The 19,269-nt window shown below is 42.8% G+C and overlaps 1 protein-coding gene across 1 annotated transcript in view; it reads right to left on the bottom strand.

Moving 5' to 3' along the window:
* LOC115145344 (auxilin-like) overlaps positions 1-19,269 on the bottom strand; it is a 62,876-nt gene that overhangs the window by 10,528 nt on the left and 33,079 nt on the right. Inside the window, 8 exon segments of the mRNA XM_029686838.2 lie at positions 291-317; positions 4,980-5,173; positions 5,381-5,460; positions 7,535-7,652; positions 7,846-8,040; positions 8,665-8,798; positions 10,298-10,420; positions 18,457-18,605. Of these exon segments, the coding sequence (XP_029542698.2) occupies positions 291-317; positions 4,980-5,173; positions 5,381-5,460; positions 7,535-7,652; positions 7,846-8,040; positions 8,665-8,798; positions 10,298-10,420; positions 18,457-18,605 (1,020 nt within the window).

Genomic DNA, 19,269 nt, shown 5'->3' with positions numbered 1-19,269 from the left:
TTGCTATAGGTATGCATATTGCTAGCCACCACAGCAGAGTGACAAAGCTTATCTAACTTCACCCAGGGGAGCTGATTTCCTATAACTACAATAGCTAACATCTCTACAATAGTATCTCTTTCCTCTCTGGAAAGGGTTCTACATTTAACTCAAAAGGGTTCTACCTGGAACCAAAACGTTTTTTTTAAAGGGTTCTCCTATGGGGACAGCTGGAGAAGAACCCTTTTAGGTTCTAGATAACACCTTTTTTAATGAGAGTGTTTTGTGGTCTCCTCTACTCTAGACCTTACCCTCCAAGTCCAGTCCCTCCATCTCATCTTGGAAGGAGAGAATGAAACCAATGTTAGGTTGAGAAAGAACGTCAACAGCAGCTCTCAGTTAGCGTTGGCCATATGAGTGTCTGCCTATGTTTAGCTATCTGTGTCAGCGTGCATAGTTTCCATTTGCGTGTGTGTGTCTTGGAGCGCACAGTATCTACAGGCCTCTGTGTGTACGTACCTCTGTGTCAGTGCCTGTATCAATGCCGTGCTCGTCTGTGCCAGGTTGTATGTGTATGCTGTATGTTTGCATGCGTGCGTGTCAGGGTTTCCTTTAGACAACGTGATCGGGAAGATTCAAATTTACCGCCCATTTGAGACATTTCCCGGATCCATATGCATTGGGTGTATAACCCATTAGTGTCCACCCACGGTGCTCAGACTGGTAGAAATCACATTTAGTTTGTGGTAATTCATCTTAACAGAACTCGCAACTCCTGTAAGGAAGCAACCAATAAAACACCATTCTAAACAGTACACCTGGGAAAACACCATTCTATACAGTACACCTGGGAAAACACCATTCTATACTGTGCACCTGGGAAAACACCATTCTAAACAGTACACCTGGGAAAACACCATTCTATACTGTGCACCTGGGAAAACACCATTCTATACAGTACACCTGGGAAAACACCATTCTATACAGTGCACCTGGGAAAACACCATTCTAAACAGTACACCTGGGGAAAACACCATTCTAATCAGTACACCTGGGAAAACACCATTCTAAACAGTACACCTGGGAAAACACCATTCTAAACAGTACACCTGGGAAACACCATTCTAAACAGTGCACCTGGGAAAACACCATTCTATACTGTGCACCTGGGAAACACCATTCTATACAGTACACCTGGGAAAACACCATTCTATACAGACCACCTGGGAAAACACCATTCTAAACAGTACACCTGGGAAAACACCATTCTAATCAGTACACCTGGGAAAACACCATTCTAAACAGTGCACCTGGGAAAACACCATTCTATACTGTGCACCTGGGAAAACACCATTCTAAAACAGTGCACCTGGGAAAACACCATTCTAAACCTGTACACCTGGGAAAACACCATTCTATACTGTGCACCTGGGAAAACACCATTCTAAAACAGTGCACCTAGGAAAACACCATTCTATACTGTGCACCTGGGAAAACACCATTCTAAACAGTACACCTGGGAAAACACCATTCTAATCAGTACACCTGGGAAAACACCATTCTAAACAGTGCACCTGGGAAAACACCATTCTATACTGTGCACCTGGGAAAACACCATTGTAAACAGAACACCTGGGAAAACACCATTGTAAACAGTACACCTGGGAAAACACCATTCTAAACAGTACACCTGGGAAAACACCATTCTAAACAGTACACCTGGGAAAACACCATTCTAAACAGTGCACCTGGGAAAACACCATTCTATACAGTACACCTGGGAAAACACCATTCTAAACAGTACACCTGGGAAAACACCATTCTATACAGTACACCTGGGAAAACACCATTCTAAACAGTACACCTGGGAAAACACCATTCTAAACAGTGCACCTGGGAAAACACCATTCTAAACAGTGCACCTGGGAAAACACCATTCTATACAGTACACCTGGGAAAACACCATTCTAAACAGTACACCTGGGAAAACACCATTCTAAACAGTACACCTGGGAAAACACCATTCTAAACAGTACACCTGGGAAAACACCATTCTAAACAGTACACCTGGGAAAACACCATTCTAAACAGTGCACCTGGGAAAACACCATTCTATACTGTGCACCTGGGAAAACACCATTCTATACAGTACACCTGGGAAAACACCAATCTATACAGTACACCTGGGAAAACACCATTCTATACAGTACACCTGGGAAAACACCATTCTAAACAGTACACCTGGGAAAACACCATTCTAAACAGTGCACCTGGGAAAACACCATTCTAAACAGTGCACCTGGGAAAACACCATTCTATACAGTACACCTGGGAAAACACCATTCTATACAGTACACCTGGGAAAACACCATTCTAAACAGTACACCTGGGAAAACACCATTCTATACAGTACACCTGGGAAAACACCATTCTAAACAGTGCACCTGGGAAAACTCCATTCTAAACAGTACACCTGGGAAAACACTATTCTAAACAGTACACCTGGGAAAACACCATTCTAAACAGTACACCTGGGAAAACACCATTCTATACAGTACACCTGGGAAAACACCATTCTAAACAGTGCACCTGGGAAAACACCATTCTATACTGTGCACCTGGGAAAACACCATTCTATACAGACCACCTGGGAAAACACCATTCTAAACAGTACACCTGGGAAAACACCATTCTAAACCTGTACACCTGGGAAAACACCATTCTAAACAGTACACCTGGGAAAACACCATTCTATACAGTACACCTGGGAAAACACCATTCTAAACAGACCACCTGGGAAAACACCATTCTAAACAGTACACCTGGGAAAACACCATTCTATACAGTGCACCTGGGAAAACACCATTCTATACAGACCACCTGGGAAAACACCATTCTAAACAGTACACCTGGGAAAACACCATTCTAAACCTGTACACCTGGGAAAACACCATTCTAAACAGTACACCTGGGAAAACACCATTCTATACAGTACACCTGGGAAAACACCATTCTAAACAGTACACCTGGGAAAACACCATTCTATACAGTACACCTGGGAAAACACCATTCTAATCAGTACACCTGGGAAAACACCATTCTAAACAGTGCACCTGGGAAAACACCATTCTATACAGTGCACCTGGGAAAACACCATTCTATACAGTACACCTGGGAAAACCCCATTCTATACTGTGCACCTTATGGCGGTTCCACACTGTACGTGACAGAGATGAAAATCTCTGTTAGAAACTTGGAAAGAGGGGGAACCTAAAGATGGAACAACTAGGATGGGTTGCTAATATGACTAGGATTGTGCCTTTGGCTCCTGGACAACGAAAGAAAGTTGATTATGAAAATCAATACAACAGGAGAGAAATGGCATAGTGGCTCCAATAGGGAAGTAAAGGGAAAATACTTCAGAAAGCAGAGATTTAACCACAGATCATCAGCGTTCTGATTAAAGAAAACTGCTGTGGATTGTTTCAGACCACAAGCTCATAGGCCTATGCCCGTTTGGGAAACCCGCAATTTGGGCAGCGCGCTTGGCAATATGCCTAGCTGATTATTGACTTGCGGCTGTCAGCAGTAGGCATCTTAAATATGTGAAGTTAATGTGTCTTGAGTATAATTTAAAATGTTGAACAAGAAGGGGAGAGATGTGTGGCAAAGATACAGTGCATTTGGAAAGTATTCAGACCCCTTCACCATTTCCACATTTTGCTACGTTACAGCCTCAATTCTAAAATGTATTAGAAAATTGTTTTTCCTCATCAATCTACACACAATACCCCATAATTACAATGTGAAAAAGTTTTTTAGACATTTTTGCACATTTATAAAAAAGTAACATTAGAAATACCTTATTTACCTAAGTTTTCAGACCCTTTTGCTATGAGACTCGAAATTGAGCATGAATGGACATGATTAGGAAAGGCACACACCGGTCTATATAAAGTCCCACAGTTGACTGTGCATGTCAGAGCAAAAACCAAGCAATGAGGTTGAAGGAATTGTGGGTAGATCTCCGAGCAAGGATTGTGTCAAGGCACAAATCTGGGGAAGGGTACAAAAAAAAAGAACACAGTGGCATCCCATCATTCTTAAATGGAAGTATGGAACCACCAAGACTGTTCCTAGAGCTGGACGCCCGCCCAAAATGAGCAATCAGGGGAGAAGGGCCTTGGTCAGGGAGGTGAGCAAGAACCCGATGGTCACTCTGACAGAGTTCCAGAGTTCATCTGTGGAAATGGGAGAACCTTCCAGAAGGACAACCATCTCTGCAGCACTTCACCAATCAGGCCATTATAGTAAAGTGGCCAGACGGAAGACACTCTGCAGTAAAAGGCACATCACAGCCCACTTGGAGTTTGCCAAAAGGCACCAAAAGGACTCTCAGACCATGAGAAACAAGATTCTCTGGTCTGATGAAACCAAGATGGAAGTTTTTGGCCTGAATGCCAAGCGTCACGTCTGGAGGAAACCTGGTACCATCTCTACGGTAAAGCATGGTGGTCTCAGCATCATGCTGTGGGGATGTTTTTCAGTGGCAAGGACTGGGAGACTAGTCAGGATCGAGGGAAATATGAACGAAACAAAGTACAGAAAGATCCTTGATGAAAACTTTCTCCAGAACGCTCAGGACCTCAGACTGGGGCGAAGGTTCACCTTCCAACAGGACAATGACACACAGCCAAAACAATGCAGGAGTGGCTTCGGGATAAGTCTCTGAATGTCCTCTGGCCCAGCCAGAGCCCGGACTTGAACCCGAACTAACATCTCTGGAGGATTTACATTTTTGGGATCGGCCAAAAGCCGGCAATTGCAGGCTAACGAAAACCCTGGTGTGTGTATCTGTCCGAACATCTTTGCCTGTGTGTGTGTGTGTGTTTCCATCTGGACTCACACAGTGTATCTGTGACTGCCACTACATGTGTGCGTCCAACTGTCCTGTGCACCTCTGCCTGTGTGTCTGCGTGTTGTCCACCCCTCTACCCTACCTGCGATGGCGAGGGCGTCCTGGTGCTCTTGGTGACATGAGAACAGTACGTTGGGGATCAGGTCTTTATTAGGGAACTGTTCCCAGGGAGGGGTCAGGTCCTTCTGCTTGTCTGTACCCTCCACCTCAATGTCCACCAACACATGGAACAGTTGTGGGTACTTCTCTGGAGAGTCACACGCATCCAGCTCCGGCCTAGACAGGTGTGTGTGTGTGTGTGTGTGTGTGTGTGTGTGTGTGTGTGTGTGTGTGTGTCAAGACAGAGAGTTAGTTAGTTCTTCGTTCACTGTTTCAAGCAAGAGCCATGTCCATATCATGACATATGCTGACATTTGAAACAATATCAAGTATTTCACATATTAATATTCACATGTACAGATGACAGAGGAGAGAGTCGCTCACTTTGTAAACTTTAACACGCTCGTCCCTGGAGCGATGAAGCCTGTGTGGAACTGGATCTGGAGTATCTGGGTGTTGGACACCTGCAAATACCAACCAGCAAATAACATAGTTAGAGTCAGGAAGTGGAATTCTTCCTGTGGAGACTTCTTAATTGAGTCTGAACGCATTTGTGCTTTGCTTATGTTCCTTCAGGGCACACAATCTGTCCGATTAGATGGTAATCCGTCCTTGTGTGTCAACGTGTCAGCGTGTGGCAGTAATCTCGGTCTGTAAAGGCCAATGTATCAGGATATGGTCTCATAAAATCAGAGCTCACAGAAACTCCCATAGTATAACATATCATCATCTGTGAGTGACAGTCTGTTCATATATATATATATATACAGTGCCTTAGGAAAGCATTCAAACCCCTTGACTTTTTCCAAATGTTGTTACGTTACAGCCTTATTCTGAAATTGAGTAAATTGTTCCCCCCTCCCCTTTAATCTATACACAATACCCCATAATGACAAAAACAGATTTTTAGAAATGTTTGCAAATGTATTATAAATAAAAACCTGAAATATTACATTTACATAAATATTCAGACCCTGTATTTTGTTTTAAGCACCTTTGGCGGCGATTACAGCCTTGAGTCTTCTCAGGGATGACACTACAAGCTTGGCACACCTGTATTTGGGGAGTTTCTCCCATTCTTCTCTGCAGATCCTCTCAAGCTCCTTCAGGTTGGATGGGGAGCGTCGCTGCACAGCTATTTTCAGGTCTCTCCAGAGATGTTAGATCGGGTTCAAGTCCAGGCTCTGGCTGGACCACTCAAGGACATTCAGAGACTTGACCCGAAGCCACTCCTGCATTGTCTTGGCTGTGTGCTTAGAAATGTTTTGTTACCCATCCCCAGATCTGTGCCTTGACACAGTCCTGTCTCAGAACTCTATGGACAATTCCTTCGACCTTATGGCTCTGACATGCACTGTCAACTGTGGGACCTTATATAGACAGGTGTGTGCCTTTCCAAATCATGTCCAATCAATTGAATGTACCACAGGTGGACTTCAATAAAGTTGTAGAAACATCTCAATGATGATCAATAGAAACAGGATGCACCTGATATAAATTTAGAGTCTAATAGCAAAGGGTCTGAATAATTATGTAAATGAGGTATTTATGTTTTATTTGTATATTTGTCATAATTTGCTATTGTGTGTAGAGAGGATTTTTATTTATTTCATCCATTTTAGATAAGGCTGTAACGTAACAAAATGTGGAAAAAGTCAAGGGGTCTGAATAGTTTCCAACGGCAGTGTATATGTATATACAGTTGAAATAGGAAGTTTACATACACTTAGGTTAGAGTCATTAAAACTTGCTTTTCAACCACTCCACAAATTTCTTGTTAACAAACTATAGTTTTGGCAAGTCGGTTAAGACATCTACTTTGTGCATGACACAAGAAATTTCTCCAAAAAGTACAATCTTTGTCACCATGTGCAGTTGCAAACCGTAGTCTAGCTTTTTTATGGCGATTTTGGAGCAGTGGCTTCTTCCTTGCTGAGCGGCCTTTCAGGTTATGTAATCTGTTGTTGGAAAAATTACTTGTGTCATGCACAAAGTAGATGTCCTAACCGACTTGCCAAAACTATAGTTTGTTAACAAGAAATGTGTGGATAGGTTGAAAAACGAGTTTTAATGACTCTAACCTAAGTGTTTGTAAACTTCCGACTTCAACTGTATATATATTTAAAACATACAATCTACCTGCATTGAAGCCGCACAACATTACATTACATTCAGTCATCCAGCAGACACTCCCATCCAGAGCGACCCACAGGAGCAACCAGGGTCAAGCACCCCGCCCAAGGGCACAAGGACAGATCCCCCACCCAGTCGAATTGAGGAACCGAACCAGTGACCTCTTGTCCACCAGCCCAAGCCCCCACCGCCAGGCCACCAACCATCCAAGATCACCCCACAGTCCCCCCCGAAAAACCTCCCCTCCCCTCCACTCCCCAACCTGTGTCCTTGTGTGTGCACATCTGTGCGTTTGAATGCGAGTGTGTGTGTGTGTGTGTATGCAGGTGTACAAGCGCTTGTGTGGCATCAGCCTCAGGCAAACAGTGTGTCAGTGTTGTTAGCGTGCTAGGCCTTATACTGTACCTTGGCCTGCAGTCGTCCTCCTATGGTGTTTCTCATATGATAGACAGAGATGACCACATCACCCTGGACATTCACACCTAGAGGGAAGACCACCTTCCCATCCTGGACCCTGTGCTCTCTGAGAAAAAGGGGGGAGTGAGAGAGAGACAGAGAAAAAGAGAGAGGTAGTCAGAGATGGTGTGTGTGTGTGTGTGTGCGCGTCTCCGACTCAGTGCACTAGATAATCCAGTCATGAGGATCCAGGATTAACAAAAATCAGGTGACAACCCAGGTCTCTGTCTGTCTTTATCTGTGTCTGCATCTGTGCCTACCGCATCCTCTCATAGTCCTGTGCCGTAGAGAAGATCTTAGTCTCCCCTATGAGGACCTCACAGAAAGGTCTGCAGCCGATACGTTGTTTGTTGAAGCAGGGTACTGGACTCATGGTGACCGCCTTGACCACCAGGGGCTTTGAGTGGGGCAGGGAGGGCTTCTCTGATACCATACTGCACACATAGCCTATGTACCTGGAGAAGTGCGAGAGAAAGAGTATGCAAGGTCACACACATGAACCTCCCCTAAGCACTGAGTACGGCCTATAAACAAACATTGTCTATGTACATTAATACAGGGGATAAGATCATGTTTGTGCTCGAAAATCACAAAGCTTTCCACCTTAAAGTTTTATACTTGAAATCGCTCCTATCTGCGGATGTTCTTGCATAAAAAGCATTCCCAGCGTCAAAACACAACGTCAAATCCCCAACAAAGATGATGCTTGGTTTCCACTGTCCTTATACACCAGCCTCTCTCTTTTTGCACTGAAGGATGAAGGAGTCTTTGTTATTGAGAAGCAGCTGTGTGGGTGTTAGGTCACCAAGGAGGGGTGTGTGTGTCGCGGCGACTCAGCCAATCGGAAAATAAATAGGCTCGTAAAGGATTTAGGAGAGCAATGGAGGGGGAGGAGGAAGGAGGTTTTTATGTTCATCCATCTAAACATGACCAAACTCAAAGTCGGGGAGGAGAAGACTGTTTACAGTGCCTCATTTTATTTTACTTCACTAATCGTGTGTTTTCACACACAGGCACACACTGTGTGTTCACACACAGGCACAGGCACACACACACACACACACACTCTGTTGCCCTACCTCCGGTGCGAGGGCCAGAGGCCTGAGCCGGGTCTCTTGGCGCTGAGTAGCTGCATGGCGGGCACTGGGTTGCTGAAGAGGTGGCAAAAGCAGAACATGGCACAGACCAGCACACCCGAGGGAGCACGCCCATCCTGAAGAGGGTGAGTGAGAGAGCAATAGATGAAAAAGAGTTGCAGCAAGCTTACAGTGGATCACTTCACACAACTCAATGCATGATTCCTAGAAACTAGGAGGGCCGTTCCATGTTCCCTGTGCATGGCCAATATCTGTAGACTGGTCCCTGATCTGTTTTTGCTATCACTCTTGACAATGAGTGACAAGGAGTTGGGACGACGGTATCTGTGTTTTCAGCCCCACGTCTACTTATTCCCCCACTAGCACTAAAAAAGGGACGCCACACACAGAGTCGATCACGTATCTGCTGCCACTGTGAGTGTTAGTAAACAGACGGTATGTAAATATATTTCCTGTCTCTTTTTGTTTAATGAATATATCCAGAGTTATAAATACATCCAGCATTCTTGCTTCAACGCAACATTCAAGTTTTAGGAAGAGATTTTGAAGAACTCTCATAAATACTCAGAGTGACTGCTCGACACCGAAGCACAATCAAATCCCATTCAGCACGGCGGAAAGCATTCCATTCCAGAGTCATAGTGTACTGCAGTACTTAAGTCAAATATGTACAGCGCACCTCTAAATTTGTATACTTTCTCCACCCATAACTATTTTGCTGCAGCAAACGGACAATCAGGTTGTTGTCATTGCATTCTGCTGCAGTCCACAATAGTTCTATTCTCTCTTGAATACAGAGCTCATCTGTCTTTGCTAAAGGTCTGCGGTGCCAGTGAAAGAGCTCAGTGGGAACTGAAGCTGAAACAGAAACAGCAGCCTGAGCACTCCAAGCTGTGTTTCCCTTGGACCTCAGGCTGTCCCGATAACCCAAAACAAACCCACGACAAACCCAGGACGGGAGGGAGGAAACAATAGAAGGAGGAGGAGATGGAAGGAAGAGATGGGGAGAGAGAGAGAGAGGAATGGTGTGTAAACCCAGGACGGGAGGGAGGAAACAATAGAAGGATGAGGAGACGGAAGGAAGAGATGGGGAGAGAGAGAGAGAGAGGAATGGTGTGTAAACCCAGGACGGGAGGGAGGAAACAATAGAAGGAGGAGGAGACGGAAGGAAGAGATGGGGAGAGAGAGAGAGAGAGAGAGAGAGAGAGAGAGGAATGGTGTGTAAACAAGAAAGAATTGAGGACGGAGCGTGAATGAGATTCACTTTTGTATATTGTCTACTTCACTTGCTTTGGCAATGTTAACATGTTTCCCGATGCCAATAAGGCGCCTTGAATTGTATTGAATTGAATTATGATTCTCAGAACAGAGGCGACAAGAAGAAGGGAAGGAGGAGGGTGTAGGAGATGGAGGTGGGGAGGTGGAGAGAAAGGAATGGCGTTTAAGCAAGGGAAGAGGAACAGAGGACCAAGAAGAAGGGAAGGAGGAGGGTGTAGGAGATGGAGGTAGGGAGGTGGAGAGAAAGGAATGGCGTTTAAGCAAGGGAAGAGGAACAGAGGACCAAGTGAAGAAGATGAAAGTGAATCTGAATAACAACTCTGGGTCTGGGTCTTACCGAGCAGGTGATGACACACACATTCTTGGGGTTCTGTTTGAGCCAGTTGTGCATGTTCTTACACACCGCAAACAGGTTGTGCAGGCTGGGAGCCTGGCGGGGCGGCCAGTTACACTCCGAGACCTGGAGGGAGGGGGCAGAGAGAAAGGGGGGGAGAGAGAGAGGGAGGAGAGAAGGGGTTGTCGAGAAAGAGTGGGGAGAGAAGGGGACGGAGAGAGAGAGCGAGAGCGAGAGACAGAGAGAGAAATAGAGATTATCTGTGACACCCTTGCGGTGGCAGCAACATGTGCCCAAATCACGAGTTACCACGATGAGTCACGTAATTACAATGACATTACCAGAGAGAGAGAAAGAGAGCCATTTTGAATTCACACTTTCCCCCAATACACTCATATCTGCATGAGCAGAGGAAACTGCAGACTGCACAGCCATTTCAGCTGCATTGTACCAGTGAATGAGCAGAGTCTGAGCTCAGGAGGATAGTCGTGACTTTAGACTTGAAAGTTACAATCCTTCATTGAAACAACAAACGCTCCCCACCTCTGTTTTGGTAACAAACAAAAAAACTGAAGTGGAGAAATGTAATCCCTCTTGAATTCATAGACCGAGGTATGTATGCAAGGACTAACCATCAATGACACAGTATCAAATATATAGAATTAAACTATGTTTTGAGGCTATACAATGTTTGTTTCCATTTACATGGTTCACAAACATTGGAGTCAAACAAGCTAATGCTATGGGTTCTGATTAGGCATTTTATAAATTATACTCTTCAAGAATCAATGGGTATCTATCATTCATTTATGTAGCAGCTAGGGATTTCACATGATTTCACATGAGGCCTATTTCAATGATTTCACATGAGGCCTATTTCAATGGTTTAACATGAGGCCTATTTCAATGATTTCACATGAGGCCTATTTCAATGACTTCACATGAGGCCTATTTCAATGGTTTAACATGAGGCCTATTTCAATGATTTCACATGAGGCCTATTTCAATGACTTCACATGAGGCCTATTTCAATGGTTTAACATGAGGCCTATTTCAATGGTTTAACATGAGGCCTATTTCAATGGTTTCACATGAGGCCTATTTCAATGGTTTAACATGAGGCCTATTTCAATGGTTTAACATGAGGCCTATTTCAATGGTTTCACATGAGGCCTATTTCAATGGTTTAACATGAGGCCTATTTCAATGGTTTAACATGAGGCCTATTTCAATGGTTTCACATGAGGCCTATTTCAATGACTTCACATGATGCCTATTTCAATGATTTCACATGAGGCCTATTTCAATGATTTCACATGAGGCCTATTTCAATGGTTTAACATGAGGCCTATTTCACATGAGGCCTATTTCAATGATTTCACATGAGGCCTATTTCACAAGATTTCACAGGAGGCCTATTTCACATGAGGCCTATTTCACATGAGGCCTATTTCACATGAGGCCTATTTCAATGATTTCACATGAGGCCTATTTCAATGATTTCACATGAGGCCTATTTCAATGATTTCACATGAGGCCTATTTCACATGAGGCCTATTTCACAAGAGGCCTATTTCAATGATTTCACATGATATGCCTAAATAATAACCACTACGCGAATAAATAAACAAGTTTTTCTTTTGATTATTTAATGACCTACAGCATGTTATTTCAAGTTATCCTTTTGGAGTGAAACATCACATTGTTAAAAAAGATTAGTTGGGCAACTGAAGGCATCTAAGGCTTATGTTAACTTTGATTGGGTTCGATGAAAATGATAAACCTTTCAAATGTTGTACACAGCGCAACATTATCAGCAAGTGACTTGATGTACTGTTGCCAAAGCGATTTAGAGTTGTCAAACAGGAGTGTCTCAATAATGGTAATATTGTCAAAATTCAGTTGTCAAAAATTCCTTTTAACAACCACAAAAAGGTTATGCATGCCAACATGTTAGCCAATAATTAAGAGGAGGCAAAGTGATCGTGTCAGGAGGAAATGATATCAAATGTTTTAACATCGCAACAGCTGATGTACAGCCACATTCACCGTGGTTGTCTGAAGCGTGCTATAGAGTTCACAGCTGGTGATGCCTCATTGCGATTGGTTATTCCCCATCATTTGCAACAATGTCAATGAGTGTCATCACATTCTTTCCTTTGCAGTACCTTAAACTGTCAAGATTACCATCTTAGAAAAACTCAGTTTGTCTGGGAAGTGTTTTAAAGGCCCCCTGATGTCAAAAACATGATTTTTCTATGTTTTATATATATTTACACACTATGAGGTTAGAATAATACTGTGATAATGCTGATAACGCCCTTTTAGTGTAAGAGTTGTTTGAAAAGACCACCTGAAATATCATCCTTTGTTGGGATGGAGTTTTGGCCTTCCATGGTGATATCATGCGATAAATTAGTTAATAGACCAATAAGAAAGAGAGTTCCAAACCTCTCTGCCAATAACAGCTAGTTTTCAGTTTTACCCCTCCCCACTCAGACCACTCCCAGACAGTAAGAGCTAAATTATTGTTTTGAGAAATTGCTCTTTGCTAAGAAGCTATTTTTGTTTATTTTTTTAACCATTTTAATTGAAAACAATCACAGTAAGCTACTTAATTGTTACCCAGAGATGATTTGATATTGAGATAAAAACAGCTCTGTTTGACCTTTGACATTATCTTAAAACCTACTTTGAGCTAGGAGTTTTATTTAGTCTTGTATGTGTGTGTGTGTGTGTGTGTGTGTATGTGTGTGTGTGTGTGTGTGTGTGTGTGTGTGTGTGTGTGTGTGTGTGGGTGTGTGTTTGGTGTGTGTGTGAGTGTGTGTGTGTGTGTGTGTGTGGTGTGTGTGTGTGTGTGTGTGTGTGTGTGTGTGTGTGTGTGTGTGTGTGTGTGTGTGTGTGTGTGGGTGTGTGTGTGTGTGTGTGTGGGTGTGTGTGTGGGTGTGTGTGTGGTGTGTGTGTGTGTGTGTGTGTGTGTGTGTGTGTGTTTTTTATGTGTGTGTGTGTGTGTGTGTGTGTGTGTGTGTGTGTGTGTGAGTGCGTGCGCGCCTGCCTGCCTGCATAATGAGAGAGGGGTGATGATGGTTGAAGGCTGGTGCCTCGTTGACCCATAACTGGATGGAGCGATCTAGCTAGATAGAATCCAAGCATAACATCACTGAAAAGTAAAGAAGCTGAAGTGGGGACCAGGGCCCATATCCACAAAGCATCTCAGAAAAGGTGTTAGGAATCTAGACAAACTCTGAGCCAGAAGTAAAATCAACTCGTAAAAGTTTATCTCAGCTGGAAATCACAACAGTTTGAGGCAACTCAAAGGAAAGATAGTAAAAAAAACTCACATTGACATTGTTGCAAATGATGGGGAATAACCAATCGCGATGACGCATCGCCAGACAACATAAACGGTTGTAATGAGAAAACGTTTGAAATCATTGAATTTTGATGATATTATTGTTATATCAACACACCCATCCCTCCCGTTCAACAACTAAATCGCTTTGGCACAGTAGGCATCAAGTTGCTTGCCGATAATGTTGCATATATTTTTTTAAAGGTCTATCATTTTCACCGAACACAATCAAAGTTAACATATATTTTTAACAACGTGATATTGCGCTCCAAAGGAATAACTTGAAATAATATGATAATGAAATAATCGAAAGAAAAATATGCGACTATTTGTTAGCGTAGTGGTTAGTATTTAGGCATGTAATGTGAATTCGGCCTAGAGAAATCATTGTCAAAAGCGCAAGAGCTACTGTGGCATGTAGGTCGAGATTACTTACGGGTTGATTATATAGAAATAGATATATATAGAAATATAGATTACTTACTGGTTGATTATATAGAAATAGATATATAGATATATATAGAAATATAGATTACTTACGGGTTGATTATATAGAAATAGATATATAGATATATATAGAAATATAGATTACTTACGGGTTGATTATATAGAAATAGATATATAGATATATATAGAAATATAGATTACTTACGGGTTGATTATATAGAAATAGATATATAGATATATATAGAAATATAGATTACTTACGGGTTGATTATATAGAAATAGATATATAGATATATATAGAAATATAGATTACTTACGGGTTGATTATATAGAAATATCAACAACAAACATGTAAACAACTGCAAAGCTTGTTGTTTGTCTATGCTGCATGAATCACTGACCTGCTACCTTTTTCGATTATCAAGACATCTGCTGGTAACTCCTAGTTAGGACAGCTCATGGAGTCTCCTAAATATATGTAGACTAGGTAGGACTCTTATGACTAAAGAGGCTTCATGCAGAGCTTTCATTTTGACCCATAAGAGTAGGCGTGAAATGTCTCTATTCTTTTTAAATGTAACTCGGCAAGTCAGTTAAGAACACATTCTTATTTTCAATGACAGCCTAGGAACAGTGGGTTAAACTGTCTTGTTCAGGGGCAGAACGACAGATGTTTTACCTTGTCAGCTCAGGGAATTGATCTTCCAGCCTTTTGATTACTAGTCCAACGCTCTAACCACTAATTCTCAGCACTATTCTCAACTCCGAGACGCTTTGTGGACACGGCTCCTGATCTAGGAGTCATTGGAGTCCTATTCTCAACTCCGAGACGCTTTGTGGACACGGCTCCTGATCTAGGAGTCATTGGAGTCCTATTCTCAACTCCGAGACGCTTTGTGGACACGGCTCCTGATCTAGGAGTCATTGGAGTCCTATTCTCAACTCCGAGACGCTTTGTGGACACGGCTCCTGATCTAGGAGTCATTGGAGTCCTATTTAGACGACTTCATTTCTGCCTCACTGTGAGACAAACTTTCCAGGTTCAGTCTTTCATCCTGATCTAGTTCTATGCATTGTCTCCTTCTACAGTTTCCAGTGAGGATTCTATGTCAATAATATTATGTAACATGTTTGACGTGAAACAATGCTGAGTGCCTATGGGTAATGTATTATAAAACATTGCTTGCACCAGATAGAAGAAAAAAATTGTATGTCTGAACTGAGGCAGTCTCCCATGTGTATCGCTGTGTGTTGATCTTGATAGGCCTGGGTAGACTTTTCTCTCTCTCTCTCTCTCAAACTTGTTACATAATATTATTGACATAGCATAGGAAACTGTGAAAGAGGATAGGAGAATATATATAAATACACATACAGTTGAAGTCGGAAGTTTACATACAGCTTAGCCAAATACATTTAAACTCAGTTATTCACAATTCCTGACATTTAATCCTAGTAAAATGTCTTAGGTCAGTTAGGATCACCACTTTATTTAAAGAATGTGAAATAATCAGAATAATAGTAGAGAGAACTATTATAGTAGAGAGAACTATTTATTTCAGCTTTTATGTATTTCATCACATTCCCAGTGGATCAGAAGCTTACATACACCCAATGAGTATTTGGTAGCATTTGGGGTAGCCTTCCACAAGATTCCCACAATACGTTGGGTGAATCTTGGCCCATTCCTCCTGACAGAGCTGGTGTAACTGAGTCAGGTTTGTAGGCCTCCTTGCTCGCACACGCTTTCTCAGTTCTGCCCACAAATTGTCTATTGAATCTAGGTCAGGGCTTTGTGATGGCCACTCCAGTACCTTGATTTGGTTGTCCATAAGCCATTTTGCCACAACTTTGGGAGAATGCTTGGGGTCATTGTTCATTTGGAAGACCCATTTTCGACCAAGCTTCAATTTCTGACTGATGTCTTGAGATGTTGCTTCAATATATCCACATAATTTTCTTTCCTCATGATGCCATCTATTTAGTGTAGTGCACCAGACCCTCCTGCAGCAAAGCACCCCCACAACATGATGCTGCCACCCCCATGCTTCAAGGTTGTAATGGTGTTCTTCGGCTTGCAAGCCTCCCCCTTTTCCCTCCCAACATAACGATGGTCATTATGGCCAAACAGTTATATTTTTGTTTCATCAGACCAGAGGACACTTCTCCAAAAGGTACGATCTGGCTTTTTTATGGCGGTTTTGGAGCAGTGGCTTCTTCCTTGCTGAGCAGCCCTTCAGGTTATGTCGATATAGGACTCGTTTTTACTGTGGATATTGATTCTTTTGTACCTGTTCCTCCAGCATCTTCACAAGGTCCTTTGATGTTGTTCTTGGATTGATTTGCACTTTTCGCACCAAAGTACGTTCATCTCTAGGAGAAAGAACGCGTGTCCATACTGAGTGGTATGACGGCTGCGTGGTCCCATGGTGTTTATAATTGCGTATTATTGTTTATACAGATAAACATGGTACCTTCAGGCATTTGGAAATTGCTCCCAAGGATGAACCAGACCATTTTCTTTCTGAGGTCTTGGCTGTATTCTTTTGATTTCCCCATGATGTCAAGCAAAGAGGCACTGAGTTTGAATGTAGGCCTTGAAATACATCCACAGGTACACCTCCAATTGACTCAAATTATGTCAATTAGCCTATCAGAAGCTTCTAAAGCCATGACATCATTTTCTGGAATTTTCCAAGATGTTTAAAGGCACAGTCAACTTAGTGTATGTAAACGTCTGACCCACAGGAATTGTGATACAGTGAATTATAAGTGAAATATTCTGTCTGTAAACAATTGTTGGAAAAATTACTTGTGTCATGCACTAAGTAGATGCCCTAACCAACTTGCCAAAACTATAGTTTGTTAACAAGAAATTTGTGGAGTGGTTGAAAAACAAGTTTTAATGACTCCACCCGAAGTGTACGTAAACTTCCAACTTCAACTATATACTGTAGTTGACCACCACAGGAAAGGAAGACCCAGAGTTACCTCTGCTGCAGAGGAAAAGTTCATTAGTGTTACCAGCTTCAGAAATTTCAGCCCAAATAAATGCTTCACAGAGTTCTAGTAACAGACATATCTCAACATCAACTATTCAGAGGAGTGCGTGAATCAGGCCTTCATGGTCAAATTGCTGCAAAGAAACCACTAGTAAAGGACACCAATAAGAAGAAGAGACTTGCTTGAGCCAAGAAACACAAGCAATGGACATTAGACCGGTGGAAATCTGTGCTTTGGTCTGTTCAGTCCAAATGTGAGATTTTTGGTTCCAACCGCCGTAAATTTGTGAGACGCAGAGTAGGTGAACGGATGATCTCTGCATGTGTGGTTCCCACCGTGAAGCATGGAGGAGGAGTGATGGTGCTTTGCTGGTGACACTGTCAGTGATTTATTTAGAATCCAAGGCACACTTAATCAGCATTCTGCAGCGATATGCCATTCCATCTGGTTTACGCTTAGTGGGACTATCATTTGTTTTTCAACAGGACAATGACCCAACACACCTCCAGGCTGTGTAAGGGCTATTTGACCAAGGAGAGTCACCAATCACCAGACCTCAACCCAAGTGAGATGGTTTGGGATGGGTTGGACAGCAGAGTGAAGGAAAAGCAGCCAACAAGTGATCAGCATATGTGGGAACTCCTTCAAGACTGTTGGAAAAGCATTCTAGGTGAAGAGTGAGAGTGTGTAAAGCTGTCATCAAGGCAGAGGGTGGCTACTTTGAAGAATCTAAAATCTAAAGTATATTTAGATTTGTTTCACACTTTTTTGGTTGTTACTCCATAATTCCATGTGTTATTTCATAGTTGATGTCTTCACTATTATTCTACTATGTAGAAAATAGTAATGCTCTTTCCATGACATCGATCAACCAGGTGAATCCAGGTGAAAGCTATGATCCCTTATTGATGTCACTTGTAAAATCCACTTCAATCAGTGTAGATGAAGGGGAGGAGACGGGTTAAAGAAAGATTTCTAAGCCTTGAGACAATTGAGACATGGATTGTGTACGTGTGGCATTCAGAGGATGAATGGGCAAGACAAAACATTGAAGTGCCTTTGAACGGAGTATGGTAGTAGGTACCAGGCGCAGCGGTTTGTGTCAAGAACTGCAACGCTGCTGGGTTTTTCCACGCTCAACAGTTTCCCATGTGTATCAAGAATGCCCCACCATCCAAAGGACATCCAGACAACTTGACACAACTGTGGGAAGCATTGGAGTCAACATAGGCCAGCATCCCTGTGGAACGCTTCGACACTGACAAATTGAGGCTGTTCTGAGGGCAAAAGGGGGGAGGTGTTAGGAAGGTATTAGGAAGGTGTTCTCATGTTTGGTAAACTCAGTGTATATCTGTCTCACCCGGTTGGAGAACTTGGCGCCGCGATAGTTGCGCTGTGACAGGTTGAAGACGGTGTAGTGGTCAGCGTGCCGTGAGTCCAGGAAAGAGCGGATGTCCTCCACATGGTTCTGGTTGCCGATCTGCAACGCCTCCGCAGGATATGACATCACTGGCAGGGGACAGAGAGGGAGACATATGTTCAATCCCAATGACCATAGAGGTGATGATGAGGCATGCCAGGATATACAGTCCAGTACTATTATTACACACAGTCATGGGGTTCCACTTTCATTCCATCTGCACTGTGCAGTATGGAAACGCCTTCAGGGTGATGGACCTGTGGCCACAGGGGTTTTACCAACACAAACCAGGCAGGGAATCATACTAATCATTTAAAAGATGAGAGTCTTGTACTGTATGTGGTTTATGTAGTTAAAGTTACATTCATCTGGTTAAAAGTGGGTTGAAAGTAATTTAACCACAGGGAGGGTGTGGATTACAGAGCAGCAATGGGGGGGGGGGGGGGGGGGTCAGCTGAGTGAGATGTTAGCTCCCCTAAATGAAACAAAAGTCAAACTTGGGTAGGGTCTCGAAATAAGGCTAATTTTCCTATTTGTTTAAAATGCTGTGGTAAATATGTTTTACAGTGGTAAATATGAAAATAAAAGCTTCCAAATGAAACAAACACCCCCACCTCTCTGTCATGGTTTAAACCATTTATTTCTAGTTGGCTACATAAACCGTCTCCCTGTCTACGGCATGGTCCACTCAGGAGTGGGGCCTCAGCTGAGCTCCTTTAAACGCATACATTTCCCTTTGTATTTCGTTTTCGC

Source organism: Oncorhynchus nerka, linkage group LG17, assembly GCF_034236695.1.
Source record: "Oncorhynchus nerka isolate Pitt River linkage group LG17, Oner_Uvic_2.0, whole genome shotgun sequence".
In the NCBI taxonomy this organism is placed as follows: domain Eukaryota; kingdom Metazoa; phylum Chordata; class Actinopteri; order Salmoniformes; family Salmonidae; genus Oncorhynchus; species Oncorhynchus nerka.
The sequence above is the reverse complement of the archived record's forward strand: the minus strand, read 5'-3'. Positions and strand labels throughout refer to the sequence as shown.